This window comes from Numenius arquata, chromosome 9, assembly GCF_964106895.1.
Source record: "Numenius arquata chromosome 9, bNumArq3.hap1.1, whole genome shotgun sequence".
Classification (NCBI taxonomy): Eukaryota; Metazoa; Chordata; class Aves; order Charadriiformes; family Scolopacidae; genus Numenius; species Numenius arquata.
This window is the reverse complement of record NC_133584.1, coordinates 26,610,950-26,634,960: the sequence shown is the minus strand read 5'-3', so window position 1 is coordinate 26,634,960 and position 24,011 is coordinate 26,610,950. Positions and strand designations below refer to the sequence as shown.

The 24,011-nt window shown below is 64.0% G+C and overlaps 2 protein-coding genes and 42 non-coding genes across 44 annotated transcripts; 2 read left to right on the top strand and 42 right to left on the bottom strand.

Moving 5' to 3' along the window:
- Positions 1–1,541: 1,541 nt before the first annotated feature.
- Positions 1,542–5,194, top strand: LOC141468429 (uncharacterized). The gene has a single exon (XM_074153512.1). It carries the CDS (start codon positions 1,557–1,559, stop codon positions 2,403–2,405), a length of 849 nt encoding a protein of 282 aa, XP_074009613.1. The 5' UTR covers positions 1,542–1,556; the 3' UTR covers positions 2,406–5,194.
- A 2,671-nt stretch (positions 5,195–7,865) lies between these two features.
- AIRE (autoimmune regulator) lies at positions 7,866–10,757 on the top strand. The gene is made up of 10 exons (XM_074153895.1): positions 7,866–8,006; positions 8,088–8,262; positions 8,379–8,531; positions 8,655–8,726; positions 8,849–9,216; positions 9,377–9,454; positions 9,786–9,901; positions 9,991–10,200; positions 10,295–10,391; positions 10,653–10,757. Exons 1-10 carry the CDS (start codon positions 7,866–7,868, stop codon positions 10,755–10,757), a joined length of 1,515 nt encoding a protein of 504 aa, XP_074009996.1.
- A 569-nt stretch (positions 10,758–11,326) lies between these two features.
- LOC141468930 (5S ribosomal RNA) lies at positions 11,327–11,445 on the bottom strand. The gene has a single exon (XR_012463383.1). It is a non-coding gene; the product is annotated as a 5S ribosomal RNA (ribosomal RNA).
- Positions 11,446–11,629: 184 nt separating this feature from the next.
- Positions 11,630–11,748, bottom strand: LOC141468929 (5S ribosomal RNA). The gene has a single exon (XR_012463382.1). It is a non-coding gene; the product is annotated as a 5S ribosomal RNA (ribosomal RNA).
- A 184-nt stretch (positions 11,749–11,932) lies between these two features.
- Positions 11,933–12,051, bottom strand: LOC141469004 (5S ribosomal RNA). The gene has a single exon (XR_012463451.1). It is a non-coding gene; the product is annotated as a 5S ribosomal RNA (ribosomal RNA).
- Positions 12,052–12,235: 184 nt separating this feature from the next.
- On the bottom strand, positions 12,236–12,354 carry LOC141469003 (5S ribosomal RNA). Its single transcript, XR_012463450.1, has one exon. It is a non-coding gene; the product is annotated as a 5S ribosomal RNA (ribosomal RNA).
- Positions 12,355–12,538: 184 nt separating this feature from the next.
- Positions 12,539–12,657, bottom strand: LOC141469002 (5S ribosomal RNA). The gene has a single exon (XR_012463449.1). It is a non-coding gene; the product is annotated as a 5S ribosomal RNA (ribosomal RNA).
- Positions 12,658–12,841: 184 nt separating this feature from the next.
- Positions 12,842–12,960, bottom strand: LOC141469000 (5S ribosomal RNA). The gene has a single exon (XR_012463447.1). It is a non-coding gene; the product is annotated as a 5S ribosomal RNA (ribosomal RNA).
- Positions 12,961–13,144: 184 nt separating this feature from the next.
- LOC141468922 (5S ribosomal RNA) lies at positions 13,145–13,263 on the bottom strand. The gene has a single exon (XR_012463376.1). It is a non-coding gene; the product is annotated as a 5S ribosomal RNA (ribosomal RNA).
- Positions 13,264–13,447: 184 nt separating this feature from the next.
- Positions 13,448–13,566, bottom strand: LOC141468928 (5S ribosomal RNA). The gene has a single exon (XR_012463381.1). It is a non-coding gene; the product is annotated as a 5S ribosomal RNA (ribosomal RNA).
- A 184-nt stretch (positions 13,567–13,750) lies between these two features.
- On the bottom strand, positions 13,751–13,869 carry LOC141468999 (5S ribosomal RNA). The gene has a single exon (XR_012463446.1). It is a non-coding gene; the product is annotated as a 5S ribosomal RNA (ribosomal RNA).
- A 185-nt stretch (positions 13,870–14,054) lies between these two features.
- On the bottom strand, positions 14,055–14,173 carry LOC141468998 (5S ribosomal RNA). Its single transcript, XR_012463445.1, has one exon. It is a non-coding gene; the product is annotated as a 5S ribosomal RNA (ribosomal RNA).
- Positions 14,174–14,357: 184 nt separating this feature from the next.
- Positions 14,358–14,476, bottom strand: LOC141468997 (5S ribosomal RNA). Its single transcript, XR_012463444.1, has one exon. It is a non-coding gene; the product is annotated as a 5S ribosomal RNA (ribosomal RNA).
- Positions 14,477–14,660: 184 nt separating this feature from the next.
- LOC141468996 (5S ribosomal RNA) lies at positions 14,661–14,779 on the bottom strand. Its single transcript, XR_012463443.1, has one exon. It is a non-coding gene; the product is annotated as a 5S ribosomal RNA (ribosomal RNA).
- Positions 14,780–14,963: 184 nt separating this feature from the next.
- On the bottom strand, positions 14,964–15,082 carry LOC141468995 (5S ribosomal RNA). The gene has a single exon (XR_012463442.1). It is a non-coding gene; the product is annotated as a 5S ribosomal RNA (ribosomal RNA).
- A 184-nt stretch (positions 15,083–15,266) lies between these two features.
- LOC141468994 (5S ribosomal RNA) lies at positions 15,267–15,385 on the bottom strand. The gene has a single exon (XR_012463441.1). It is a non-coding gene; the product is annotated as a 5S ribosomal RNA (ribosomal RNA).
- Positions 15,386–15,569: 184 nt separating this feature from the next.
- On the bottom strand, positions 15,570–15,688 carry LOC141468993 (5S ribosomal RNA). The gene has a single exon (XR_012463440.1). It is a non-coding gene; the product is annotated as a 5S ribosomal RNA (ribosomal RNA).
- A 184-nt stretch (positions 15,689–15,872) lies between these two features.
- On the bottom strand, positions 15,873–15,991 carry LOC141468992 (5S ribosomal RNA). The gene has a single exon (XR_012463439.1). It is a non-coding gene; the product is annotated as a 5S ribosomal RNA (ribosomal RNA).
- A 184-nt stretch (positions 15,992–16,175) lies between these two features.
- Positions 16,176–16,294, bottom strand: LOC141468991 (5S ribosomal RNA). Its single transcript, XR_012463438.1, has one exon. It is a non-coding gene; the product is annotated as a 5S ribosomal RNA (ribosomal RNA).
- Positions 16,295–16,478: 184 nt separating this feature from the next.
- Positions 16,479–16,597, bottom strand: LOC141468988 (5S ribosomal RNA). The gene has a single exon (XR_012463436.1). It is a non-coding gene; the product is annotated as a 5S ribosomal RNA (ribosomal RNA).
- A 184-nt stretch (positions 16,598–16,781) lies between these two features.
- Positions 16,782–16,900, bottom strand: LOC141468927 (5S ribosomal RNA). The gene has a single exon (XR_012463380.1). It is a non-coding gene; the product is annotated as a 5S ribosomal RNA (ribosomal RNA).
- A 184-nt stretch (positions 16,901–17,084) lies between these two features.
- On the bottom strand, positions 17,085–17,203 carry LOC141468987 (5S ribosomal RNA). Its single transcript, XR_012463435.1, has one exon. It is a non-coding gene; the product is annotated as a 5S ribosomal RNA (ribosomal RNA).
- Positions 17,204–17,387: 184 nt separating this feature from the next.
- Positions 17,388–17,506, bottom strand: LOC141468986 (5S ribosomal RNA). The gene has a single exon (XR_012463434.1). It is a non-coding gene; the product is annotated as a 5S ribosomal RNA (ribosomal RNA).
- A 184-nt stretch (positions 17,507–17,690) lies between these two features.
- Positions 17,691–17,809, bottom strand: LOC141468985 (5S ribosomal RNA). Its single transcript, XR_012463433.1, has one exon. It is a non-coding gene; the product is annotated as a 5S ribosomal RNA (ribosomal RNA).
- Positions 17,810–17,993: 184 nt separating this feature from the next.
- LOC141468925 (5S ribosomal RNA) lies at positions 17,994–18,112 on the bottom strand. The gene has a single exon (XR_012463379.1). It is a non-coding gene; the product is annotated as a 5S ribosomal RNA (ribosomal RNA).
- A 184-nt stretch (positions 18,113–18,296) lies between these two features.
- Positions 18,297–18,415, bottom strand: LOC141468984 (5S ribosomal RNA). The gene has a single exon (XR_012463432.1). It is a non-coding gene; the product is annotated as a 5S ribosomal RNA (ribosomal RNA).
- Positions 18,416–18,599: 184 nt separating this feature from the next.
- On the bottom strand, positions 18,600–18,718 carry LOC141468983 (5S ribosomal RNA). The gene has a single exon (XR_012463431.1). It is a non-coding gene; the product is annotated as a 5S ribosomal RNA (ribosomal RNA).
- A 184-nt stretch (positions 18,719–18,902) lies between these two features.
- LOC141468923 (5S ribosomal RNA) lies at positions 18,903–19,021 on the bottom strand. Its single transcript, XR_012463377.1, has one exon. It is a non-coding gene; the product is annotated as a 5S ribosomal RNA (ribosomal RNA).
- A 184-nt stretch (positions 19,022–19,205) lies between these two features.
- LOC141468982 (5S ribosomal RNA) lies at positions 19,206–19,324 on the bottom strand. The gene has a single exon (XR_012463430.1). It is a non-coding gene; the product is annotated as a 5S ribosomal RNA (ribosomal RNA).
- A 184-nt stretch (positions 19,325–19,508) lies between these two features.
- Positions 19,509–19,627, bottom strand: LOC141468981 (5S ribosomal RNA). The gene has a single exon (XR_012463429.1). It is a non-coding gene; the product is annotated as a 5S ribosomal RNA (ribosomal RNA).
- A 184-nt stretch (positions 19,628–19,811) lies between these two features.
- LOC141468980 (5S ribosomal RNA) lies at positions 19,812–19,930 on the bottom strand. The gene has a single exon (XR_012463428.1). It is a non-coding gene; the product is annotated as a 5S ribosomal RNA (ribosomal RNA).
- Positions 19,931–20,114: 184 nt separating this feature from the next.
- Positions 20,115–20,233, bottom strand: LOC141468979 (5S ribosomal RNA). The gene has a single exon (XR_012463427.1). It is a non-coding gene; the product is annotated as a 5S ribosomal RNA (ribosomal RNA).
- Positions 20,234–20,417: 184 nt separating this feature from the next.
- Positions 20,418–20,536, bottom strand: LOC141468977 (5S ribosomal RNA). The gene has a single exon (XR_012463425.1). It is a non-coding gene; the product is annotated as a 5S ribosomal RNA (ribosomal RNA).
- A 184-nt stretch (positions 20,537–20,720) lies between these two features.
- LOC141468976 (5S ribosomal RNA) lies at positions 20,721–20,839 on the bottom strand. Its single transcript, XR_012463424.1, has one exon. It is a non-coding gene; the product is annotated as a 5S ribosomal RNA (ribosomal RNA).
- A 184-nt stretch (positions 20,840–21,023) lies between these two features.
- Positions 21,024–21,142, bottom strand: LOC141468975 (5S ribosomal RNA). The gene has a single exon (XR_012463423.1). It is a non-coding gene; the product is annotated as a 5S ribosomal RNA (ribosomal RNA).
- A 184-nt stretch (positions 21,143–21,326) lies between these two features.
- On the bottom strand, positions 21,327–21,445 carry LOC141468973 (5S ribosomal RNA). Its single transcript, XR_012463422.1, has one exon. It is a non-coding gene; the product is annotated as a 5S ribosomal RNA (ribosomal RNA).
- Positions 21,446–21,629: 184 nt separating this feature from the next.
- Positions 21,630–21,748, bottom strand: LOC141468972 (5S ribosomal RNA). Its single transcript, XR_012463421.1, has one exon. It is a non-coding gene; the product is annotated as a 5S ribosomal RNA (ribosomal RNA).
- Positions 21,749–21,932: 184 nt separating this feature from the next.
- On the bottom strand, positions 21,933–22,051 carry LOC141468921 (5S ribosomal RNA). The gene has a single exon (XR_012463375.1). It is a non-coding gene; the product is annotated as a 5S ribosomal RNA (ribosomal RNA).
- A 185-nt stretch (positions 22,052–22,236) lies between these two features.
- On the bottom strand, positions 22,237–22,355 carry LOC141468971 (5S ribosomal RNA). The gene has a single exon (XR_012463420.1). It is a non-coding gene; the product is annotated as a 5S ribosomal RNA (ribosomal RNA).
- Positions 22,356–22,539: 184 nt separating this feature from the next.
- Positions 22,540–22,658, bottom strand: LOC141468970 (5S ribosomal RNA). Its single transcript, XR_012463419.1, has one exon. It is a non-coding gene; the product is annotated as a 5S ribosomal RNA (ribosomal RNA).
- A 184-nt stretch (positions 22,659–22,842) lies between these two features.
- Positions 22,843–22,961, bottom strand: LOC141468969 (5S ribosomal RNA). Its single transcript, XR_012463418.1, has one exon. It is a non-coding gene; the product is annotated as a 5S ribosomal RNA (ribosomal RNA).
- Positions 22,962–23,145: 184 nt separating this feature from the next.
- On the bottom strand, positions 23,146–23,264 carry LOC141468968 (5S ribosomal RNA). Its single transcript, XR_012463417.1, has one exon. It is a non-coding gene; the product is annotated as a 5S ribosomal RNA (ribosomal RNA).
- Positions 23,265–23,448: 184 nt separating this feature from the next.
- On the bottom strand, positions 23,449–23,567 carry LOC141468967 (5S ribosomal RNA). The gene has a single exon (XR_012463416.1). It is a non-coding gene; the product is annotated as a 5S ribosomal RNA (ribosomal RNA).
- A 184-nt stretch (positions 23,568–23,751) lies between these two features.
- On the bottom strand, positions 23,752–23,870 carry LOC141468965 (5S ribosomal RNA). Its single transcript, XR_012463414.1, has one exon. It is a non-coding gene; the product is annotated as a 5S ribosomal RNA (ribosomal RNA).
- Positions 23,871–24,011: the final 141 nt, after the last annotated feature.

Here is a 24,011-nt window from a genome sequence, read left to right as displayed (position 1 = left end):
GCCATCCTCACAACACTCCCCGCGCCCGCCCATTGGCCAGGGGAACCCGAGCCCGCGGGGCTCCCATTGGCCTCCGGGCAGGCGGCGTCCGCGGCGCACCCAATCGGGCTCCGCCCGGGATCCGCGCGGGACCCTGCGCCTCCAGCCCCACCCCGCCGCCGCGCGCTCACGCTCACGCGCCGCTCCCTCCTCCCCCCTCGGCCAATCCCGGCGGCTGGTGCCGCCGCGCCAGGCGGAAAGGGCAGGGCGCGAGGCGGAGGGCGCTTCCGGCGCACGCCATCGAGACGGGGGGGCGGAAGGGGCGGCCCTTCCGGGTAGAGGGCGGGAGGGAGCTGCCGCGGCGCTGCCCCTCTCCAAGATGGCGGCGGTAACCTCGGCCTGTTCCCCCCACTCCTTCCTGCGCAGGCTCCGCAGACCCCCCTCCAAGATGGCGGTGAGCCCCGGGGAGGGGAGGGGCTGGGCCGGGCCGGGGGCAGGGCGCGCCAGGCGCCGCCGACCCTCGCCCGGGGCCCGCGGCCCGCAGGAGGCCTCAGGCGGGGCGGGCGGGTGGCGCCCGGGGCCCTCCCGGCACCGCGCCGTGACTCAGCGCCGCGGGGAAGGGGAGGCGGCCCCGACCCCTCTCCCGCTTCCCCCTCGGTGGCGGCCCCGCAGTTCCCCGGCGCGCCCCCGTCTCCGGGAGCCGCCGGCCGAGGGGAGGCCGAGGCGGCGTGCGGCCCGCGGGCCTGCCTGGGGCCCTGCGTTCTCGGCGGGCCCGGGCCTCGTGGTTCCTCCAGCCTCTCCGCCCCCAGCCTCGTAGCCGGGGCGGCGGCGGGCGGAGGGGCCGAGCGGCGGGTGAAAAGCCGCGGTGCCGCTGGGCCCGGCTCCCCGCGCCGCCTGCGCGGCCGGGAAAAGTGCCAGTCATGCTGCGGGGCTGGCCGGGCCTAGGCAGGGCCCATGAGTAATCCTTGGCCCAGGCCTCGGTGCTGCCGGCGGGGTCTCGGTCGGGGGGTAGGGAGGGGTGGAGGGCAGCGGAAGGGCGAGCCGGTGCTTCGGGGCCACTCCCGGGAGGGGGCAAGGCCGGAGGAGCCACGGGGGAGACGAACTCGCCCGTTTTAGGCAGCCCCGTACCGATAGAGGAGGAATCGAGGAAGTGTGCAGCGTTGTGGTGCAGCTGGTGTTGAGGCATGCCTGTCTTCGCGTGCCGGTGTTGAAGTCTGGTGCCCTAGGCGGTCTTGATTTACTGTAATTTACAATGTGAAGTCCAAAACCCAATTAAAACCTGATTAACATAAACAAGCACACCGTATTAGGCTTTAAGAACCGCAGAGAGGAGGGAGATAGTCTCGACATGCAGATGTTTAAATGGGCTGGGCTAACAGCAGCCATCCAACAGCAACGGAGTACACCATAAAATCCCACATCTTATTGGTCTGAGCACGCTTTCTCATATGTTTATTTTCGTTGCAGAAAAAGAAAAAAAAATTGCTTCATTTGACATACTGCTCTTTGGTTTGTTCCCTCCCCACCCCCCTTCCATCTTTCAGATTATGTCGTAACTACAAGATAAACGAGCAGTGATGGAATCACTGGATACCGAGGTGAGAGCACGGAAGACTCTGGGAACTGTTGAATATGTAGAGTCTTCAGGCTTCACCCAGGGAATACTGCCAACCAAGAAGGATGTGGTTCAAAACATGCTGTATTTATTGCAGCCCAAAAGAGCTGGCCAGGCCCAGCGATCCAAAGAGGATGCAGCCCAGTTGCTTGCTGAGCACCTGCAAGAGCACTGGTTGGTTTGCAACTTGCACACCATTGCGACGCAAAATATAAAGAAACTTATCCTCAAAATGTACGAGGAGTTTACCAGATTGTATCAGACCAGAAAGCAGAGACAGAACCAGGCTTTTACCGAGCGAGCAGACAAATTCAATGAGAGTTCAGAGCAGCTCTTTGACGTGTTTTGTACAGACACGCAGACGAGAAATAAACTGGAGGAATACAGTGGAATAAAAATGACTAGCATCGAGTGGAAATTTCTTGAAGATCAAAGAAGCGAAAGAAAAATGTACTATGAAGATTTCACAGACAAACAAGAACTGAAGATGATGGAAAGAAGACAAAAGATACAATGTCTGGAGCACTTCAGAAAACTCGCCAAGGAGGAGAAGGAAGGAAACAAAGCGAAGGAAATGAAATATAAAAGTGACGAGCAATCAGACGAAGGCACGAGCGTGGATGAATCCTACCCCGCGGAGGAGGAGAATGGCGGGGCTCCGGCCTTTTCGCTGCGGGGCAGAAGGAAGCGCCGGTGCACCACAACTCCTGCGAGCGCTGCCATGCCCCTGGAGTGCCAGCATATACGGATGAGCATCAGGAGAGTTAGGCCTGGGTTCTACGAGACTGTGGAGAAGGTCAAAAACTGCTAGCGCGTGCCGCGGTCGTCAGGCAGAGCTGCTGGAGTACAAGGTGGCAATGCACACGTTAGGCAAGTTTGAAATCCCACCGTCAATTGGAAGTGATTGTTGTAGATCCCCAAGCCAGAGCTCAGGAACATCCTGCCTCCGGGGAAGAGTGATGGGACGGCAACAACAGCGGCAAGGACTAAAACACGTGAATTTGGAAGGACAGGCAGTGAGCGGCTAACGAAGTGAAGGCTCAAACGTAGCAGATGATCTAAGGTTACGTAGTATATAAGCCTCTTCTTCCAAGGTCCTGCCTGCATCTGTGGGGTTTTAGAAGTCTCTCACCATTTCTGAGCCAGTGGTGGCCTAACAGTACGAAAACAGGACTCGGATTTACTGCAGGGAAATAACTTGGACTTGTTGCTAATAGAAAATTTGTCTGCTGAAAAGCCCTAACTCCTGCTGGTTGTGGTGGGAGTGAAAGGTGCTAGGCCCCTTTCAGCAGAACCTGGCACTTCTGCGAGGAAGGAAGCTGTTTTTCAGCTTGTATTACCCAGTCCCGGGGAGGCAGCCTGTGGTTTTGTGAAGAGATTGCTCTCTTGCTTGAGGAGGGGGGGAGAGAGAGAGATCAGGAGACATTTGAGTGCTTTGGCTGTAAAAGCATTGTCGATTCTGAATGTTTTATTCTAGATTCTATTTTAATGACGTTTCCTTGATCAGGATAAAAGCTTCCCATAATTGGATGAGTTTTAACAGCAGAGTCCCTAAATCTAGGATCTGAGGCGTGAATTCTAAATGAAGTTATAACGTTTTATCTTCTTGGGGGGAGGGAAGGGGAAAGGTAGGGGGAAAGATGCAAATTGTGTTATTTAGTTTTAAGTTGGGAAGAATTTTATAGACTGTTATCCTGCCTTCTTAGGATATAGGGAAGAAAAAGCCTTCCCAGGTGTGGGTAGCTGTGGTATTTGCAGCAAAAGGCACCTGAGTCTGGGCTTGCTTTTCCACCCCACAAGGTCCGTGCAGACCAGCAGGGTGGAAACGGTAGTTTTCCACCCGGCATTTGTTTGAGCAAAGTGTAACCCTCTTGCCCACGTACATCCTGAGCAGTGACGTGTCTTGTGTTTTTCAGATACCTGCAGTACCAGGGTATCTGTCGTTTTTAGTTAGAGTTGCTTTACTGGTTTTTAAAGATGAGAGACTTGAACTTTCAGTGAAACCCAGTGCTGGAGATCTCTCTGGTGAGATTCCCAAACCTTGCCAGACTGCACTGAAAATTAAAAACCCCCCAAGTCTCTATTTGTCCACAGAAGTTCTCTGGTAGAAAGAGCGCAAACTTGCCTGGTTTTCAAATTTACCTTTCAGTGTGAACGTTGGTTTCCCCACTCCAGTATCTCAGCTTTTCCCCCGGTTTCTTTCCTCTCCGCCCTGCACATCGTTTTACTGACATAAACTCGTGCTGTTTCATTCTTTGGCTTTTGCTCCCTTTAACAATAAATGCATGTACGAATAATTTTGACAGTTCCTTTACTTTTGATGAATCAGTTCTTGGACTGCTTTGAAGTCCTACGCCAAAGGAGGAATGAAACGCAAATGAGCTGCTGGTCTGATTGGGATGCAGCAGAGCTAATGAGCTCAAGAGGCGGTGGCCCCAGCCTTGCTGCTCGGGCAGGCTCCGGTGTCCCTCTGCTCCGTCCCTTCCGCCTACGGACGGATCCGTCCGGCTCCGAGCGATGCATCGGCTTCCCAGTGACCTTGCTCGTTAGTAATTGCCGGGATCTTTATTCTGTGTCTCTGAGAAGTTCTTCATGGTAAGTTGCTCCAAAATACGTAGTGAACTCAGTGTATTCTGCATCACTGGTAGTGTCGTTGCAGGTTGAATAGCACGCGCCCACCTTCTGCAACACCCTTCAGCCTCCGCTGCTTGAGAGTTCGCAGCCCTCTCTCTCCTCCTCTCTCTGACGTGCTTCACTGACTTCCCCGTGCAAATTATGTCACGTTTAAACTATTTGCCTTCCAGCCCTGAGGTGCTGGACTTGAGCCTCTCACTGGGCTTTTACACCAGCAGCTCTGTTTCAGCAGGGAATATAGCCAAGCTCGGACCTCGCCGAAGTAGATTTTTGGTTTGTTTTGTTTTAATAACTGCTGTAACCCCTCCCCTCCCCCCCTTTGTATTACAAATATAGCTGACAGTATAAATGCTCGTGTGTAAAGCAAATCCACCAGGGTTGACTCAAATATGGAACACAGCTGTCTAGTGCTTTATGATTTTCAGGGATTCAGGGAATTTCAAGGCGGTCGAATCTGACTTCCTGTATGCCACAGGGAATTACATTTCATTCAGAAGCCCCACACTCAGCCTTCTAGTTTCAGTTTAACTGACGTGTCTCACAGAAAGTCAAGCTGAAGACGTCAGGAGTCTGCTGTCTTCCTCAGTCATACACTTGGTGGTTTGTCACCTTTGCTGTTTTAAAAAAGAAAAAAAAAAAAGTCCGACCACCTCTCTAGGCTGTGATTCTTTTCATGACAACTTGTACAGGCTGAGCAGTGTTTATCGCATTTAAATCATTACTTGTTTGTTGTTTTTTTTTTTTTTAACTGGGTTTGACTGTGGATGGAGCCAAAGCCTGGCTCTGTTTCTGCTGCAACAGGGGGAAAATTTCTAAATGATGTATTCTGATTACTCTTTTTTTTTTTTTTTTTGGGACCATGGTGCCTTTTTAATCAGGACAGTAAATCTTGTCCCAGGATTCTGTACTTTTGTACGTTAACAGTTGTTGACTTTCCTTTTTTGGTGTGTCCCAAATAAATTAATATAACATACTTCTGGGCTTTTGTTTTTTCTTTCTAAAGGGGGAGGAAAGAGGAAACTGAAGCTAAAATAAATCTTCTCTACTCCAGCTCTGCCTCCCGGGCTCGTGCAGGTGGACCCGCTCTCATCCAGACTGCGTGGGGCAGCGGTAGGGAAGCTGGGATCTAGGATCAGGGCCCCACCCAGAGCCCTCTTTTTATCCCAGAAATGCTGGAGCCGTCGAAGGTAAGGGGAGAGGGATGAAGCCTCTGCGTGTGGTGGCAGCGTTTCACTTGGGCTCTCGGTGTGGTCAGGCTCGTGGAGGTGGATATGGGAGACGAGGCAGCGGGGACACCCTGCCTTCCCTGGGGTGATCTTGCAGGTGGGTTCCCCGCTTCTGCGTGTTCTCTTCCAGCTGGGATTCAGGGACTTGGATGAGATGAGAATGGGACAAGTGGTGCCCCAGAGGCATGTGGGGCCGATGGTTCGCACCATGGGACCTCAGCGTGGAAGGGAAAGGAAGAAATGCTGGGAAGGGTGCGTTTGCTTCAGGAGCTTTTCACGGGAGGATGGAATTAAGGTGTGTCCCAGGGTCTACAAATGCTTTTGATGGCTGTTGAGTTGTTGATTTAGCTGGGTGTTTGTGGAGAAACATCTTCAGCCTTTGAGCTCAGATGGAGCTCACCTGCCTTATTTCTGCAAGGGGAGCAATAGGAAAGAGAGGGTGTCCCCAAAGCCGAGCGTGGCCAGGCTCCTCAGGGCTCGTGCCAGCCCCAGGGAGGGTTTTACACCCCTTTGCCAGCCAAAACTGACTTTTCATGGCCCTTACAAGTACCTTACGGCTGCCGAGGTCTGCTCTAAGCGAGGTTGTATGTCTGATATCCCAGGATGCATGTGCCTCCTCACATGGCACCCGGCAGCCGCTGCTCTGCTGCCTGCGTGGCGTAGAAAGGGGAAGGAACGTGAAAAAACAACCCCAAAACGCAAATCACTGCACTGCTGAGCGGGCTGGAGGTGGAAAACAATCTGTCGGTGATTCAGAGCACGGAAACAGTCACAAAGTTGGAATTTAAAACAAGTCCAAGCCCGGCGCTGTGGGCACACGGCTCGTGGCTGTGAAGGAGCTCCCGTCACCCTGGTGGGTGGGCACAGAGAGGGGCCAGACAGCTTAACGCAGGGTGACGGTGACAAAACCGTGGCACTGCAGGTGGGACCCGAGGGGAAAATGGTTTTCCTGGGAAGGGTGGAGCAGATCTGAGACTGTGTCACGAGTGTGCCTGTGCTCAGTGCCTGTGGCTGGGCTGCAGAGGAGCTCCAGGAGGGGAGATGAAGCTCCTCTTTCACCTGACAGCTGTGGTTTTGTCCCCTGGAGAAAGGGGTTACATCAGGCAGGCGGTGGCGAAGCCGTCCCCGCCACGGCAGAGCTGAGCACTGAAATCTCAGTGTGGGGCACGGGAACCCGGCACAGGGCCTGTCTGACCCCCATCCTGGTGCCTCCATGGGAAAAGTCACCCCCAATGCTGAAAGGAGCTCCAGGGCAAGCGTTTCTGTGGGTAAACACACTGATTTATTAAGCAGACATGTATGAGGGTATTTCCTGCTCTCGCGGAGGGTGTTGTCTTGTTATTCTTCCCGAGTTTCTGGACAGCAGCCGCTTCCTCCTGGCACAGCTTCGGAGCCAGCGGATACTGCTCCAGTCTTTTAGGACTTACTGATGAGCGTTCCTACCCATACGGCTTCAGTCCGTGCAGCAGAGCATCCCCTCTCCCACCCCTTTCCAGTCCCCCCGGCTGAGCCTCCTGGGCAGCAGGGACATATCTCCAGAGGGAGAGAGGCTGAAATTTAATCCTGGGGAAATCTCAAATGTTTGGGAATGGGGATAGGAGCTTTGAAGCTTGCTCTTTCCCAGCCACCTGGTAGGGAGCATCCAGACCCCCAGAGTTTTCTATGATGCTCCCAGGGAGTCAGCTTCCCCCGGCTCCAAGTTTTTTTACAGCAGCATGTGTCCAGTGAAATCACTTTATTGCCCAATTTCTGGGTGATGACAGAGCCTGCCATGGGCAGCGCCTGCCCAGGTAATCCCCGGGCTTGCTGCTGGCACTGCCATCCCTCTGGCAGGCTGGAGGGCAGCAGGGCGATGCTCCGAACGTGCCATTTGCTCGTTCAGCAGCCCTAATTGAACCCAAGAGAGCATTTTTAAGGTTTCTTTGGTGTCAGTGCTTTCCCGCCGGCCCGCGGAAGGTGGTTCACAGCTTGCCGGGGTGCACGGTCCCATTCCCCCCCCCCCTCACCTCTGCCGTCAGGGCGTTCCTTCCCACGTGCTCCTGCGGCTGAGTTTCTGGATGAGAGAAGCAGGTGCCATGGAAAGTCCAGAAATTTTGGATGACAGGAGAGGTGGGGGCCCCAGCGCCGGCACCTGGGGTGGTCACTGCGGGGTTGGGTGTCCTTCGGCGGCTGATGCCCTGAGCCGGGGAGCAGCCCGACCCCAGGGCTGGGGGTGCGGTGGTGCCACAGGGGCAAGCCCAGCCATGCCACGGGGACAACCGGTGGCGAGGGGAATGATCTCAGGTTACGCGACCTCGTACAGAAATGAGTGGGGCCGCGGGAGCCTGATGAAGTTTCCGCTGTCGGCGGCCACGGCGTATTAAAGGGGAGCGTCGGGGCGGGCTGCGTGTCCCCAGCCGTGTCCTGGCAGCATGGCGGGGCCGGGGGGCGAGGGGGACCTGCGTCACCTGCTGAAGCTGCACCGCACCGAGATCGCCATGGCGGTGGACGACGTCTTCCCGCTGCTGCACGGCCTGGCTGACCACGATGTCGTCCCCGAGCACGTCTTTAAGGTGAGGCCGGGCTCTGCCGTGGGGAGCCCGGAGCTGGCGGCACCGGGACAAAGTGCTGACGGGCCACGGTGGCACCGGCAGGAGACGCTGAGCCGGACGGAGCGGGAAGGCTCCCACCGCGCTTTCCATGCCCTGCTCACCTGGCTATTGGGCCGCGACGCTGCCGCCCTCCGCGACTTCTGGGACGTCCTCTTCAAGGACTACAACCTGGAGCGGTACAGCCGGCTGCGGCCCCTCCGCGGCGCCTTCCCCAGAGGTAGCAGGGGGACAAAGATGGAGGGAGGAGGGACCGGCACTCACCAGGGCTGCCCGTGGGCAGGGGTGACACCCGGGGCCGGCTGTGCCTGTCCCCTCTCCCTGTCCCCTTTGCAGAGGTGGAGCTGGGGCGGCAGCGCCGAGGCAGGCGTCTCTCCCCCAGCCCCACAGCGCCAGCCCCGCACAGACCCCAAAGCAAGAGGAAAGCCCCCGAGGAGCGGGAGGGGGCCCGGGTGACGCAGCCCTCCCCGCGGCACACTGCCAGCCCCGGTACGGAGACCAGGAGTGGGGTGGAGATGGGGTGGGATGCTGGGGAGGGGTCCCCAAGGTGTGTCGGGGTACTGTGCCCCCCTCCCCCCCCCCCCCCCCCACGATGCCTTTGCAACCCCACAGGGCCCATGGCGAAGGCGAGGACTGTGAAGAAGCCGGAGGGCAGAGATGTCCCCCGTGCTCCCCATGCTGGTGGTGAGTGCTGACTCCCCCCGGGCCAGTGTCTGCCTGTCCCCCCCCCGTTTGCCTGCAGTTGGGGGCAGAGGAGGGGGCTACCGTCCCGCTAAGCCACCCCCCACCCCCCCCCCGGCCCACAGCCCTCCAGGCCGTGGCCACCTCGGTGCAGAGAGCGGTGGCCGTGGCGGGCAGCGAGGTGCCCGTCACCCGTGGGGCTGTCGAGGGCATCCTCATCAAACACGTGCCGGAGCCGGGTAGGTGCAGCCTGGCCTGGCTGGCCTTGTGGGAAGGGGGGGGGGGGGAAGCCCCTCCTTATCCCCCCCAGGCAATGGGGGTGGCAGGAGGGGGGGTCCCCACAGAGCTGCTCTCGGCTTCGCTTGCAGGCACCTCCAGGACGGGTAGCAAAGCCGGGGACGAGCCGTACGCCCCAGCCACCTGTGAGGAGCCGGGGTCCAGGAGCAGAAGCCGCAGCCTGAAGCCCCCCGCCCGGCCTAAGGCATCCCAAAGCGTATGGACTCCCCCACCACCACCCGCTTTCACCCCCCACCACCACCTTTTGCAGCAGGGGTCGTCCCTGCCTGACAGCACACCCATGGCCCTGGGGGTGTCCCCCCCGCACCGGGCTGTCCCAGCAGCTCTCCCAGACCCCTCTCCTGTTCTGCCCGCAGAGTGGGGAGCCCCGAGTGCAGCCACAGGGCCGGCTGCCGGTGCCCACCATGCACAGTCAGAACCCTGCGCCCCACCAGGTGAGCACTGGCATGTCAGCGCCCCGAGAGGTGCCTGGTGAGCCCGGGTGTCCATTGCATGTCCCTTTGGCCTGGCCGAGCGCTGGCACCCTGGGGCTCAGCTGATGGGGGGGGGGGAGGGTGTCACGGGGATACAACCCCCCCCCCGACCCCTGACCATGGAAGGGTTTGGTGGGGGTGATGTGGGGGTAGAGGACAAGAGGGGGGAGGCAATGGGCTCCCCTGCCAGCATGGACAGCCACGGGTGCAAGCTGTCTGCCAGTGCCACCTTGGGGGAGGAAGAGGGGGGGAGCTGGTGACAGTGACCCCCCTGCCTGCTCCCCCGGGGCAGGAGAATGAGGACGAGTGCGCAGTGTGCGGTGACGGTGGTGAGCTCATCTGCTGCGACGGTTGCCCCAGGGCCTTCCACCTCACCTGCCTGGTGCCCCCGCTGCCCCGTGTCCCCAGGTGAGCCCAGGGCACCCTGGGGATCCCAGTGCCCTCCCCCCCCCCCCAACCCCCCGGCTGTCGCTCACCACCTTGCTCTGGCTGTGCAGCGGGATGTGGCGGTGCGGCTCCTGCGTGGCGAGTATGGCTGAGCCGGGCCGGCTGCTGGAGGCAGATGTGGCTGTGGAGAGACCCCCTGAGATCCCAGAGGAGGAGGTGTGTGACACCCAGCGCGGCAGAGGTGACAGGAGCGTCTGTGGCCGCTGTTTCACCCAGATCCCCGCACCCCGACACTGTCCCGTGCTGAGTGGGGACACCGGGTGAGTCCCCCCCACCTTCTGCTGCACCCCTGCCTTAAATCCTCCCATGGAGAGGGGCTGCCCTGATGGTCTGTGTCACCCCTGACGGCTGTAGGGGACTGCGGCTCTGCATGACCTGCGCGGGCACCCTGGACACAGACAGCCTGGAGGGCACCGCAGGGGCCAGTGACCACCCGCTACAGCCAGCAAAGGTGAGTACAACCGGCGCCAGAGGGAAAGGGGCTGGGTGAGGCGGCAGCGGTGGGTAGGGAGGCAGGGAGGGATGAGGGGAATGGTGATTCAGGCTGGGCGAGGGACAAGCTGACTGTAGCTGGAGTCAAGCTGTGTCTGAGGGGACGCGGAGCACAGGATGAGGCTGCGCCAGGTGAGGAGCTGAATCTGGTCACCAGCCCTGACCCAGAGGGGTGTGGGCAGAGGGCAGGCAGGAGAGCTGGGCATGTCTCCTCCCACAGGCAGAGGACGGCTCCCTCGGCAGTGACCCAGTAATGAGCAGGGACGAGCTCGATACGCTGCTGGGCGAGGTACGGCACTCAGGAGGGGGGAACACCAACAGGTAGAGTCCATCTACAGAAGACATGTCTCTACTGTGACCCACAGGGTGATATGGGGCTGTGGGTGAGGCAGGGACAGCTGGGATAGCCCTCGGTGGGGGGGTACAGGGAATGGGATGGCAAGAGCTGACCAACCTGGGACTGTCCCGCAGGGCACTTGGGATGGAATCCTGCAGTGGGCATTCCAGAGCATGGCGCGGCCCCTCGCAGACACCCAAGGGCTCTTCACCTAGAGCAGGCTGTGACTGCAGGACACCAACAGCACAAGCGATGGAGGAACAGGCGGTGGGGTGCAGTGTGGCAGGAGCAAGAAAGGCACCACAGTAAGCTTTAAAAAAAAAAAAGACATAGCAAAGCACTAAAAACCCGAGCCCAAAACCCTTAAATTCCCTTCACAAAACAAAAAAGCTGCAAAATGCGAGTTTCCGAGAAATGAATACCCACACATAAAAAACAAAAAAAAAAAGACAAAAAACCAACACCACACACCCCCCCTGCCCCGCACCACCGCCCCCCTCCCAACACACCCACCCCACCAAAACCATGCTCAGCCCTCCACCCCCCCGACGGGCAAAAGCCTACAGCACCCGGTATTCCCAGGCGGTCTCCCATCCAAGTACTAACCGGGCCCGACCCTGCTTAGCTTCCGAGATCGGACGAGATTGGGCGTTCTCAGGGTGGTATGGCCGTAGGCACCCCTTTGCCCCACAGCAGCCCTCTCCTGCCCCCGACACCCCCCTCCCGCCCCCCGACACGGCCCCACAGCCCCCACCCCCACCCGCCAACAAACACCCCCCCTGCCCCGCACCACCACCCCCCTCCCAACACACCCACCCCACCAAAACCATGCTCAGCCCTCCACCCCCCCGACGGGCAAAAGCCTACAGCACCCGGTATTCCCAGGCGGTCTCCCATCCAAGTACTAACCGGGCCCGACCCTGCTTAGCTTCCAAGATCGGACGAGATCGGGCGTTCTCAGGGTGGTATGGCCGTAGGCACCCCTTTGCCCCACAGCAGCCCTCTCCTGCCCCCGACACCCCCCTCCCGCCCCCCGACACGGCCCCACAGCCCCCACCCCCACCCGCCAACAAACACCCCCCCTGCCCCGCACCACCGCCCCCCTCCCAACACACCCACCCCACCAAAACCATGCTCAGCCCTCCACCCCCCCGACGGGCAAAAGCCTACAGCACCCGGTATTCCCAGGCGGTCTCCCATCCAAGTACTAACCGGGCCCGACCCTGCTTAGCTTCCGAGATCGGACGAGATCGGGCGTTCTCAGGGTGGTATGGCCGTAGGCACCCCTTTGCCCCACAGCAGCCCTCTCCTGCCCCCGACACCCCCCTCCCGCCCCCCGACACGGCCCCACAGCCCCCACCCCCACCCGCCAACAAACACCCCCCCTGCCCCGCACCACCGCCCCCCTCCCAACACACCCACCCCACCAAAACCATGCTCAGCCCTCCACCCCCCCGACGGGCAAAAGCCTACAGCACCCGGTATTCCCAGGCGGTCTCCCATCCAAGTACTAACCGGGCCCGACCCTGCTTAGCTTCCGAGATCGGACGAGATCGGGCGTTCTCAGGGTGGTATGGCCGTAGGCACCCCTTTGCCCCACAGCAGCCCTCTCCTGCCCCCGACACCCCCCTCCCGCCCCCCGACACGGCCCCACAGCCCCCACCCCCACCCGCCAACAAACACCCCCCCTGCCCCGCACCACCGCCCCCCTCCCAACACACCCACCCCACCAAAACCATGCTCAGCCCTCCACCCCCCCGACGGGCAAAAGCCTACAGCACCCGGTATTCCCAGGCGGTCTCCCATCCAAGTACTAACCGGGCCCGACCCTGCTTAGCTTCCGAGATCGGACGAGATCGGGCGTTCTCAGGGTGGTATGGCCGTAGGCACCCCTTTGCCCCACAGCAGCCCTCTCCTGCCCCCGACACCCCCCTCCCGCCCCCCGACACGGCCCCACAGCCCCCACCCCCACCCGCCAACAAACACCCCCCCTGCCCCGCACCACCGCCCCCCTCCCAACACACCCACCCCACCAAAACCATGCTCAGCCCTCCACCCCCCCGACGGGCAAAAGCCTACAGCACCCGGTATTCCCAGGCGGTCTCCCATCCAAGTACTAACCGGGCCCGACCCTGCTTAGCTTCCGAGATCGGACGAGATCGGGCGTTCTCAGGGTGGTATGGCCGTAGGCACCCCTTTGCCCCACAGCAGCCCTCTCCTGCCCCCGACACCCCCCTCCCGCCCCCCGACACGGCCCCACAGCCCCCACCCCCACCCGCCAACAAACACCCCCCCTGCCCCGCACCACCGCCCCCCTCCCAACACACCCACCCCACCAAAACCATGCTCAGCCCTCCACCCCCCCGACGGGCAAAAGCCTACAGCACCCGGTATTCCCGGGCGGTCTCCCATCCAAGTACTAACCGGGCCCGACCCTGCTTAGCTTCCGAGATCGGACGAGATCGGGCGTTCTCAGGGTGGTATGGCCGTAGGCACCCCTTTGCCCCACAGCAGCCCTCTCCTGCCCCCGACACCCCCCTCCCGCCCCCCGACACGGCCCCACAGCCCCCACACCCACCCGCCAACAAACACCCCCCCTGCCCCGCACCACCGCCCCCCTCCCAACACACCCACCCCACCAAAACCATGCTCAGCCCTCCACCCCCCCGACGGGCAAAAGCCTACAGCACCCGGTATTCCCAGGCGGTCTCCCATCCAAGTACTAACCGGGCCCGACCCTGCTTAGCTTCCGAGATCGGACGAGATCAGGCGTTCTCAGGGTGGTATGGCCGTAGGCACCCCTTTGCCCCACAGCAGCCCTCTCCTGCCCCCGACACCCCCCTCCCGCCCCCCGACACGGCCCCACAGCCCCCACCCCCACCCGCCAACAAACACCCCCCCTGCCCCGCACCACCGCCCCCCTCCCAACACACCCACCCCACCAAAACCATGCTCAGCCCTCCACCCCCCCGACGGGCAAAAGCCTACAGCACCCGGTATTCCCAGGCGGTCTCCCATCCAAGTACTAACCGGGCCCGACCCTGCTTAGCTTCCGAGATCGGACGAGATCGGGCGTTCTCAGGGTGGTATGGCCGTAGGCGCCCCTTTGCCCCACAGCAGCCCTCTCCTGCCCCCGACACCCCCCCTCCCGCCCCCCGACACGGCCCCACAGCCCCCACCCCCACCCGCCAACAAACACCCCCCCTGCCCCGCACCACATCCCCCCTCCCAACACACCCACCCCACCAAAACCATGCTCAGCCCTCCACCCCCCCGACGGGCAAAAGCCTACAGCACCCGGTATTCCCAGGCGGTCTCCCATCCAAGTACTAACCGGGCCCGACCCTGCTTAGCTTCCGAGATCGGACGAGATCGGGCGTTCTCAGGGTGGTATGGCCGTAGGCGCCCCTTTGCCCCACAGCAGCCCTCTCCTGCCCCCGACACCCCCCTCCCGCCCCCCGACACGGCCCCACAGCCCCCACCCCCACCCGCCAACAAACACCCCCCCTGCCCCGCACCACCGCCCCCCTCCCAACACACCCACCCCACCAAAACCATGCTCAGCCCTCCACCCCCCCGACGGGCAAAAGCCTACAGCACCCGGTATTCCCAGGCGGTCTCCCATCCAAGTACTAACCGGGCCCGACCCTGCTTAGCTTCCGAGATCGGACGAGATCGGGCGTTCTCAGGGTGGTATGGCCGTAGGCACCCCTTTGCCCCACAGCAGCCCTCTCCTGCCCCCGACACCCCCCTCCCGCCCCCCGACACGGCCCCACAGCCCCCACCCCCACCCGCCAACAAACACCCCCCCTGCCCCGCACCACCGCCCCCCTCCCAACACACCCACCCCACCAAAACCATGCTCAGCCCTCCACCCCCCCGACGGGCAAAAGCCTACAGCACCCGGTATTCCCAGGCGGTCTCCCATCCAAGTACTAACCGGGCCCGACCCTGCTTAGCTTCCGAGATCGGACGAGATCGGGCGTTCTCAGGGTGGTATGGCCGTAGGCACCCCTTTGCCCCACAGCAGCCCTCTCCTGCCCCCGACACCCCCCTCCCGCCCCCCGACACGGCCCCACAGCCCCCACCCCCACCCGCCAACAAACACCCCCCCTGCCCCGCACCACCGCCCCCCTCCCAACACACCCACCCCACCAAAACCATGCTCAGCCCTCCACCCCCCCGACGGGCAAAAGCCTACAGCACCCGGTATTCCCAGGCGGTCTCCCATCCAAGTACTAACCGGGCCCGACCCTGCTTAGCTTCCGAGATCGGACGAGATCGGGCGTTCTCAGGGTGGTATGGCCGTAGGCACCCCTTTGCCCCACAGCAGCCCTCTCCTGCCCCCGACACCCCCCTCCCGCCCCCCGACACGGCCCCACAGCCCCCACCCCCACCCGCCAACAAACACCCCCCCTGCCCCGCACCACCGCCCCCCTCCCAACACACCCACCCCACCAAAACCATGCTCAGCCCTCCACCCCCCCGACGGGCAAAAGCCTACAGCACCCGGTATTCCCAGGCGGTCTCCCATCCAAGTACTAACCGGGCCCGACCCTGCTTAGCTTCCGAGATCGGACGAGATCGGGCGTTCTCAGGGTGGTATGGCCGTAGGCACCCCTTTGCCCCACAGCAGCCCTCTCCTGCCCCCGACACCCCCCTCCCGCCCCCCGACACGGCCCCACAGCCCCCACCCCCACCCGCCAACAAACACCCCCCCTGCCCCGCACCACCGCCCCCCTCCCAACACACCCACCCCACCAAAACCATGCTCAGCCCTCCACCCCCCCGACGGGCAAAAGCCTACAGCACCCGGTATTCCCAGGCGGTCTCCCATCCAAGTACTAACCGGGCCCGACCCTGCTTAGCTTCCGAGATCGGACGAGATCGGGCGTTCTCAGGGTGGTATGGCCGTAGGCGCCCCTTTGCCCCACAGCAGCCCTCTCCTGCCCCCGACACCCCCCTCCCGCCCCCCGACACGGCCCCACAGCCCCCACCCCCACCCGCCAACAAACACCCCCCCTGCCCCGCACCACATCCCCCCTCCCAACACACCCACCCCACCAAAACCATGCTCAGCCCTCCACCCCCCCGACGGGCAAAAGCCTACAGCACCCGGTATTCCCAGGCGGTCTCCCATCCAAGTACTAACCGGGCCCGACCCTGCTTAGCTTCCGAGATCGGACGAGATCGGGCGTTCTCAGGGTGGTATGGCCGTAGGCGCCCCTTTGCCCCACAGCAGCCCTCTCCTGCCCCCGACACCCCCCTCCCGCCCCCCGACACGGCCCCACAGCCCCCACCCCCACCCGCCAACAAACACCCCCCCTGCCCCGCACCACCGCCCCCCTCCCAACACACCCACCCCACCAAAACCATGCTCAGCCCTCCACCCCCCCGACGGGCAAAAGCCTACAGCACCCGGTATTCCCAGGCGGTCTCCCATCCAAGTACTAACCGGGCCCGACCCTGCTTAGCTTCCGAGATCGGACGAGATCGGGCGTTCTCAGGGTGGTATGGCCGTAGGCACCCCTTTGCCCCACAGCAGCCCTCTCCTGCCCCCGACACCCCCCTCCCGCCCCCCGACACGGCCCCACAGCCCCCACCCCCACCCGCCAACAAACACCCCCCCTGCCCCGCACCACCGCCCCCCTCCCAACACACCCACCCCACCAAAACCATGCTCAGCCCTCCACCCCCCCGACGGGCAAAAGCCTACAGCACCCGGTATTCCCAGGCGGTCTCCCATCCAAGTACTAACCGGGCCCGACCCTGCTTAGCTTCCGAGATCGGACGAGATCGGGCGTTCTCAGGGTGGTATGGCCGTAGGCGCCCCTTTGCCCCACAGCAGCCCTCTCCTGCCCCCGACACCCCCCTCCCGCCCCCCGACACGGCCCCACAGCCCCCACCCCCACCCGCCAACAAACACCCCCCCTGCCCCGCACCACCGCCCCCCTCCCAACACACCCACCCCACCAAAACCATGCTCAGCCCTCCACCCCCCCGACGGGCAAAAGCCTACAGCACCCGGTATTCCCAGGCGGTCTCCCATCCAAGTACTAACCGGGCCCGACCCTGCTTAGCTTCCGAGATCGGACGAGATCAGGCGTTCTCAGGGTGGTATGGCCGTAGGCACCCCTTTGCCCCACAGCAGCCCTCTCCTGCCCCCGACACCCCCCTCCCGCCCCCCGACACGGCCCCACAGCCCCCACCCCCACCCGCCAACAAACACCCCCCCTGCCCCGCACCACCGCCCCCCTCCCAACACACCCACCCCACCAAAACCATGCTCAGCCCTCCACCCCCCCGACGGGCAAAAGCCTACAGCACCCGGTATTCCCAGGCGGTCTCCCATCCAAGTACTAACCGGGCCCGACCCTGCTTAGCTTCCGAGATCGGACGAGATCGGGCGTTCTCAGGGTGGTATGGCCGTAGGCACCCCTTTGCCCCACAGCAGCCCTCTCCTGCCCCCGACACCCCCCTCCCGCCCCCCGACACGGCCCCACAGCCCCCACCCCCACCCGCCAACAAACACCCCCCCTGCCCCGCACCACATCCCCCCTCCCAACACACCCACCCCACCAAAACCATGCTCAGCCCTCCACCCCCCCGACGGGCAAAAGCCTACAGCACCCGGTATTCCCAGGCGGTCTCCCATCCAAGTACTAACCGGGCCCGACCCTGCTTAGCTTCCGAGATCGGACGAGATCGGGCGTTCTCAGGGTGGTATGGCCGTAGGCGCCCCTTTGCCCCACAGCAGCCCTCTCCTGCCCCCGACACCCCCCTCCCGCCCCCCGACACGGCCCCACAGCCCCCACCCCCACCCGCCAACAAACACCCCCCCTGCCCCGCACCACCGCCCCCCTCCCAACACACCCACCCCACCAAAACCATGCTCAGCCCTCCACCCCCCCGACGGGCAAAAGCCTACAGCACCCGGTATTCCCAGGCGGTCTCCCATCCAAGTACTAACCGGGCCCGACCCTGCTTAGCTTCCGAGATCGGACGAGATCGGGCGTTCTCAGGGTGGTATGGCCGTAGGCGCCCCTTTGCCCCACAGCAGCCCTCTCCTGCCCCCGACACCCCCCTCCCGCCCCCCGACACGGCCCCACAGCCCCCACCCCCACCCGCCAACAAACACCCCCCCTGCCCCGCACCACCGCCCCCCTCCCAACACACCCACCCCACCAAAACCATGCTCAGCCCTCCACCCCCCCGACGGGCAAAAGCCTACAGCACCCGGTATTCCCAGGCGGTCTCCCATCCAAGTACTAACCGGGCCCGACCCTGCTTAGCTTCCGAGATCGGACGAGATCAGGCGTTCTCAGGGTGGTATGGCCGTAGGCACCCCTTTGCCCCACAGCAGCCCTCTCCTGCCCCCGACACCCCCCTCCCGCCCCCCGACACGGCCCCACAGCCCCCACCCCCACCCGCCAACAAACACCCCCCCTGCCCCGCACCACCGCCCCCCTCCCAACACACCCACCCCACCAAAACCATGCTCAGCCCTCCACCCCCCCGACGGGCAAAAGCCTACAGCACCCGGTATTCCCAGGCGGTCTCCCATCCAAGTACTAACCGGGCCCGACCCTGCTTAGCTTCCGAGATCGGACGAGATCGGGCGTTCTCAGGGTGGTATGGCCGTAGGCGCCCCTTTGCCCCACAGCAGCCCTCTCCTGCCCCCGACACCCCCCTCCCGCCCCCCGACACGGCCCCACAGCCCCCACCCCCACCCGCCAACAAACACCCCCCCTGCCCCGCACCACATCCCCCCTCCCAACACACCCACCCCACCAAAACCATGCTCAGCCCTCCACCCCCCCGACGGGCAAAAGCCTACAGCACCCGGTATTCCCAGGCGGTCTCCCATCCAAGTACTAACCGGGCCCGACCCTGCTTAGCTTCCGAGATCGGACGAGATCGGGCGTTCTCAGGGTGGTATGGCCGTAGGCGCCCCTTTGCCCCACAGCAGCCCTCTCCTGCCCCCGACACCCCCCTCCCGCCCCCCGACACGGCCCCACAGCCCCCACCCCCACCCGCCAACAAACACCCCCCCTGCCCCGCACCACCGCCCCCCTCCCAACACACCCACCCCACCAAAACCATGCTCAGCCCTCCACCCCCCCGACGGGCAAAAGCCTACAGCACCCGGTATTCCCAGGCGGTCTCCCATCCAAGTACTAACCGGGCCCGACCCTGCTTAGCTTCCGAGATCGGACGAGATCAGGCGTTCTCAGGGTGGTATGGCCGTAGGCACCCCTTTGCCCCACAGCAGCCCTCTCCTGCCCCCGACACCCCCCTCCCGCCCCCCGACACGGCCCCACAGCCCCCACCCCCACCCGCCAACAAACACCCCCCCTGCCCCGCACCACCGCCCCCCTCCCAACACACCCACCCCACCAAAACCATGCTCAGCCCTCCACCCCCCCGACGGGCAAAAGCCTACAGCACCCGGTATTCCCAGGCGGTCTCCCATCCAAGTACTAACCGGGCCCGACCCTGCTTAGCTTCCGAGATCGGACGAGATCGGGCGTTCTCAGGGTGGTATGGCCGTAGGCGCCCCTTTGCCCCACAGCAGCCCTCTCCTGCCCCCGACACCCCCCTCCCGCCCCCCGACACGGCCCCACAGCCCCCACCCCCACCCGCCAACAAACACCCCCCCTGCCCCGCACCACATCCCCCCTCCCAACACACCCACCCCACCAAAACCATGCTCAGCCCTCCACCCCCCCGACGGGCAAAAGCCTACAGCACCCGGTATTCCCAGGCGGTCTCCCATCCAAGTACTAACCGGGCCCGACCCTGCTTAGCTTCCGAGATCGGACGAGATCGGGCGTTCTCAGGGTGGTATGGCCGTAGGCGCCCCTTTGCCCCACAGCAGCCCTCTCCTGCCCCCGACACCCCCCTCCCGCCCCCCGACACGGCCCCACAGCCCCCACCCCCACCCGCCAACAAACACCCCCCCTGCCCCGCACCACCGCCCCCCTCCCAACACACCCACCCCACCAAAACCATGCTCAGCCCTCCACCCCCCCGACGGGCAAAAGCCTACAGCACCCGGTATTCCCAGGCGGTCTCCCATCCAAGTACTAACCGGGCCCGACCCTGCTTAGCTTCCGAGATCGGACGAGATCGGGCGTTCTCAGGGTGGTATGGCCGTAGGCACCCCTTTGCCCCACAGCAGCCCTCTCCTGCCCCCGACACCCCCCTCCCGCCCCCCAACACGGCCCCACAGCCCCCACCCCCACCCGCCAACAAACACCCCCCCTGCCCCGCACCACCGCCCCCCTCCCAACACACCCACCCCACCAAAACCATGCTCAGCCCTCCACCCCCCCGACGGGCAAAAGCCTACAGCACCCGGTATTCCCAGGCGGTCTCCCATCCAAGTACTAACCGGGCCCGACCCTGCTTAGCTTCCGAGATCGGACGAGATCGGGCGTTCTCAGGGTGGTATGGCCGTAGGCACCCCTTTGCCCCACAGCAGCCCTCTCCTGCCCCCGACACCCCCCTCCCGCCCCCCGACACGGCCCCACAGCCCCCACCCCCACCCGCCAACAAACACCCCCCCTGCCCCGCACCACCGCCCCCCTCCCAACACACCCACCCCACCAAAACCATGCTCAGCCCTCCACCCCCCCGACGGGCAAAAGCCTACAGCACCCGGTATTCCCAGGCGGTCTCCCATCCAAGTACTAACCGGGCCCGACCCTGCTTAGCTTCCGAGATCGGACGAGATCGGGCGTTCTCAGGGTGGTATGGCCGTAGGCACCCCTTTGCCCCACAGCAGCCCTCTCCTGCCCCCGACACCCCCCTCCCGCCCCCCGACACGGCCCCACAGCCCCCACCCCCACCCGCCAACAAACACCCCCCCTGCCCCGCACCACCGCCCCCCTCCCAACACACCCACCCCACCAAAACCATGCTCAGCCCTCCACCCCCCCGACGGGCAAAAGCCTACAGCACCCGGTATTCCCAGGCGGTCTCCCATCCAAGTACTAACCGGGCCCGACCCTGCTTAGCTTCCGAGATCGGACGAGATCGGGCGTTCTCAGGGTGGTATGGCCGTAGGCGCCCCTTTGCCCCACAGCAGCCCTCTCCTGCCCCCGACACCCCCCTCCCGCCCCCCGACACGGCCCCACAGCCCCCACCCCCACCCGCCAACAAACACCCCCCCTGCCCCGCACCACATCCCCCCTCCCAACACACCCACCCCACCAAAACCATGCTCAGCCCTCCACCCCCCCGACGGGCAAAAGCCTACAGCACCCGGTATTCCCAGGCGGTCTCCCATCCAAGTACTAACCGGGCCCGACCCTGCTTAGCTTCCGAGATCGGACGAGATCGGGCGTTCTCAGGGTGGTATGGCCGTAGGCGCCCCTTTGCCCCACAGCAGCCCTCTCCTGCCCCCGACACCCCCCTCCCGCCCCCCGACACGGCCCCACAGCCCCCACCCCCACCCGCCAACAAACACCCCCCCTGCCCCGCACCACCGCCCCCCTCCCAACACACCCACCCCACCAAAACCATGCTCAGCCCTCCACCCCCCCGACGGGCAAAAGCCTACAGCACCCGGTATTCCCAGGCGGTCTCCCATCCAAGTACTAACCGGGCCCGACCCTGCTTAGCTTCCGAGATCGGACGAGATCGGGCGTTCTCAGGGTGGTATGGCCGTAGGCACCCCTTTGCCCCACAGCAGCCCTCTCCTGCCCCCGACACCCCCCTCCCGCCCCCCGACACGGCCCCACAGCCCCCACCCCCACCCGCCAACAAACACCCCCCCTGCCCCGCACCACCGCCCCCCTCCCAACACACCCACCCCACCAAAACCATGCTCAGCCCTCCACCCCCCCGACGGGCAAAAGCCTACAGCACCCGGTATTCCCAGGCGGTCTCCCATCCAAGTACTAACCGGGCCCGACCCTGCTTAGCTTCCGAGATCGGACGAGATCGGGCGTTCTCAGGGTGGTATGGCCGTAGGCACCCCTTTGCCCCACAGCAGCCCTCTCCTGCCCCCGACACCCCCCTCCCGCCCCCCGACACGGCCCCACAGCCCCCACCCCCACCCGCCAACAAACACCCCCCCTGCCCCGCACCACCGCCCCCCTCCCAACACACCCACCCCACCAAAACCATGCTCAGCCCTCCACCCCCCCGACGGGCAAAAGCCTACAGCACCCGGTATTCCCGGGCGGTCTCCCATCCAAGTACTAACCGGGCCCGACCCTGCTTAGCTTCCGAGATCGGACGAGATCGGGCGTTCTCAGGGTGGTATGGCCGTAGGCACCCCTTTGCCCCACAGCAGCCCTCTCCTGCCCCCGACACCCCCCTCCCGCCCCCCGACACGGCCCCACAGCCCCCACCCCCCACCCGCCAACAAACACCCCCCCTGCCCCGCACCACCGCCCCCCTCCCAACACACCCACCCCACCAAAACCATGCTCAGCCCTCCACCCCCCCGACGGGCAAAAGCCTACAGCACCCGGTATTCCCAGGCGGTCTCCCATCCAAGTACTAACCGGGCCCGACCCTGCTTAGCTTCCGAGATCGGACGAGATCGGGCGTTCTCAGGGTGGTATGGCCGTAGGCACCCCTTTGCCCCACAGCAGCCCTCTCCTGCCCCCGACACCCCCCTCCCGCCCCCCGACACGGCCCCACAGCCCCCACCCCCACCCGCCAACAAACACCCCCCCTGCCCCGCACCACCGCCCCCCTCCCAACACACCCACCCCACCAAAACCATGCTCAGCCCTCCACCCCCCCGACGGGCAAAAGCCTACAGCACCCGGTATTCCCAGGCGGTCTCCCATCCAAGTACTAACCGGGCCCGACCCTGCTTAGCTTCCGAGATCGGACGAGATCGGGCGTTCTCAGGGTGGTATGGCCGTAGGCACCCCTTTGCCCCACAGCAGCCCTCTCCTGCCCCCGACACCCCCCTCCCGCCCCCCGACACGGCCCCACAGCCCCCACCCCCACCCGCCAACAAACACCCCCCCTGCCCCGCACCACCGCCCCCCTCCCAACACACCCACCCCACCAAAACCATGCTCAGCCCTCCACCCCCCCGACGGGCAAAAGCCTACAGCACCCGGTATTCCCAGGCGGTCTCCCATCCAAGTACTAACCGGGCCCGACCCTGCTTAGCTTCCGAGATCGGACGAGATCGGGCGTTCTCAGGGTGGTATGGCCGTAGGCGCCCCTTTGCCCCACAGCAGCCCTCTCCTGCCCCCGACACCCCCCTCCCGCCCCCCGACACGGCCCCACAGCCCCCACCCCCACCCGCCAACAAACACCCCCCCTGCCCCGCACCACCGCCCCCCTCCCAACACACCCACCCCACCAAAACCATGCTCAGCCCTCCACCCCCCCGACGGGCAAAAGCCTACAGCACCCGGTATTCCCAGGCGGTCTCCCATCCAAGTACTAACCGGGCCCGACCCTGCTTAGCTTCCGAGATCGGACGAGATCGGGCGTTCTCAGGGTGGTATGGCCGTAGGCGCCCCTTTGCCCCACAGCAGCCCTCTCCTGCCCCCGACACCCCCCTCCCGCCCCCCGACACGGCCCCACAGCCCCCACCCCCACCCGCCAACAAACACCCCCCCTGCCCCGCACCACCGCCCCCCTCCCAACACACCCACCCCACCAAAACCATGCTCAGCCCTCCACCCCCCCGACGGGCAAAAGCCTACAGCACCCGGTATTCCCAGGCGGTCTCCCATCCAAGTACTAACCGGGCCCGACCCTGCTTAGCTTCCGAGATCGGACGAGATCGGGCGTTCTCAGGGTGGTATGGCCGTAGGCGCCCCTTTGCCCCACAGCAGCCCTCTCCTGCCCCCGACACCCCCCTCCCGCCCCCCGACACGGCCCCACAGCCCCCACCCCCACCCGCCAACAAACACCCCCCCTGCCCCGCACCACCGCCCCCCTCCCAACACACCCACCCCACCAAAACCATGCTCAGCCCTCCACCCCCCCGACGGGCAAAAGCCTACAGCACCCGGTATTCCCAGGCGGTCTCCCATCCAAGTACTAACCGGGCCCGACCCTGCTTAGCTTCCGAGATCGGACGAGATCGGGCGTTCTCAGGGTGGTATGGCCGTAGGCACCCCTTTGCCCCACAGCAGCCCTCTCCTGCCCCCGACACCCCCCTCCCGCCCCCCGACACGGCCCCACAGCCCCCACCCCCACCCGCCAACAAACACCCCCCCTGCCCCGCACCACCGCCCCCCTCCCAACACACCCACC

Excerpts from the sequence above, each read along its gene's own strand:
- LOC141468429 (XM_074153512.1), top strand. The coding sequence starts at position 1,557 with ATGGAATCACTGGATACCGAGGTGAGAGCACGGAAGACTCTGGGAACT.
- AIRE (XM_074153895.1), top strand. The coding sequence starts at position 7,866 with ATGGCGGGGCCGGGGGGCGAGGGGGACCTGCGTCACCTGCTGAAGCTG. Across the intron at positions 8,007-8,087 it reads TCCCCGAGCACGTCTTTAAG|GAGACGCTGAGCCGGACGGA; the intron begins GTGAGGCCGGGC and ends TGGCACCGGCAG. Across the intron at positions 9,902-9,990 it reads CCGCTGCCCCGTGTCCCCAG|CGGGATGTGGCGGTGCGGCT; the intron begins GTGAGCCCAGGG and ends CTGGCTGTGCAG.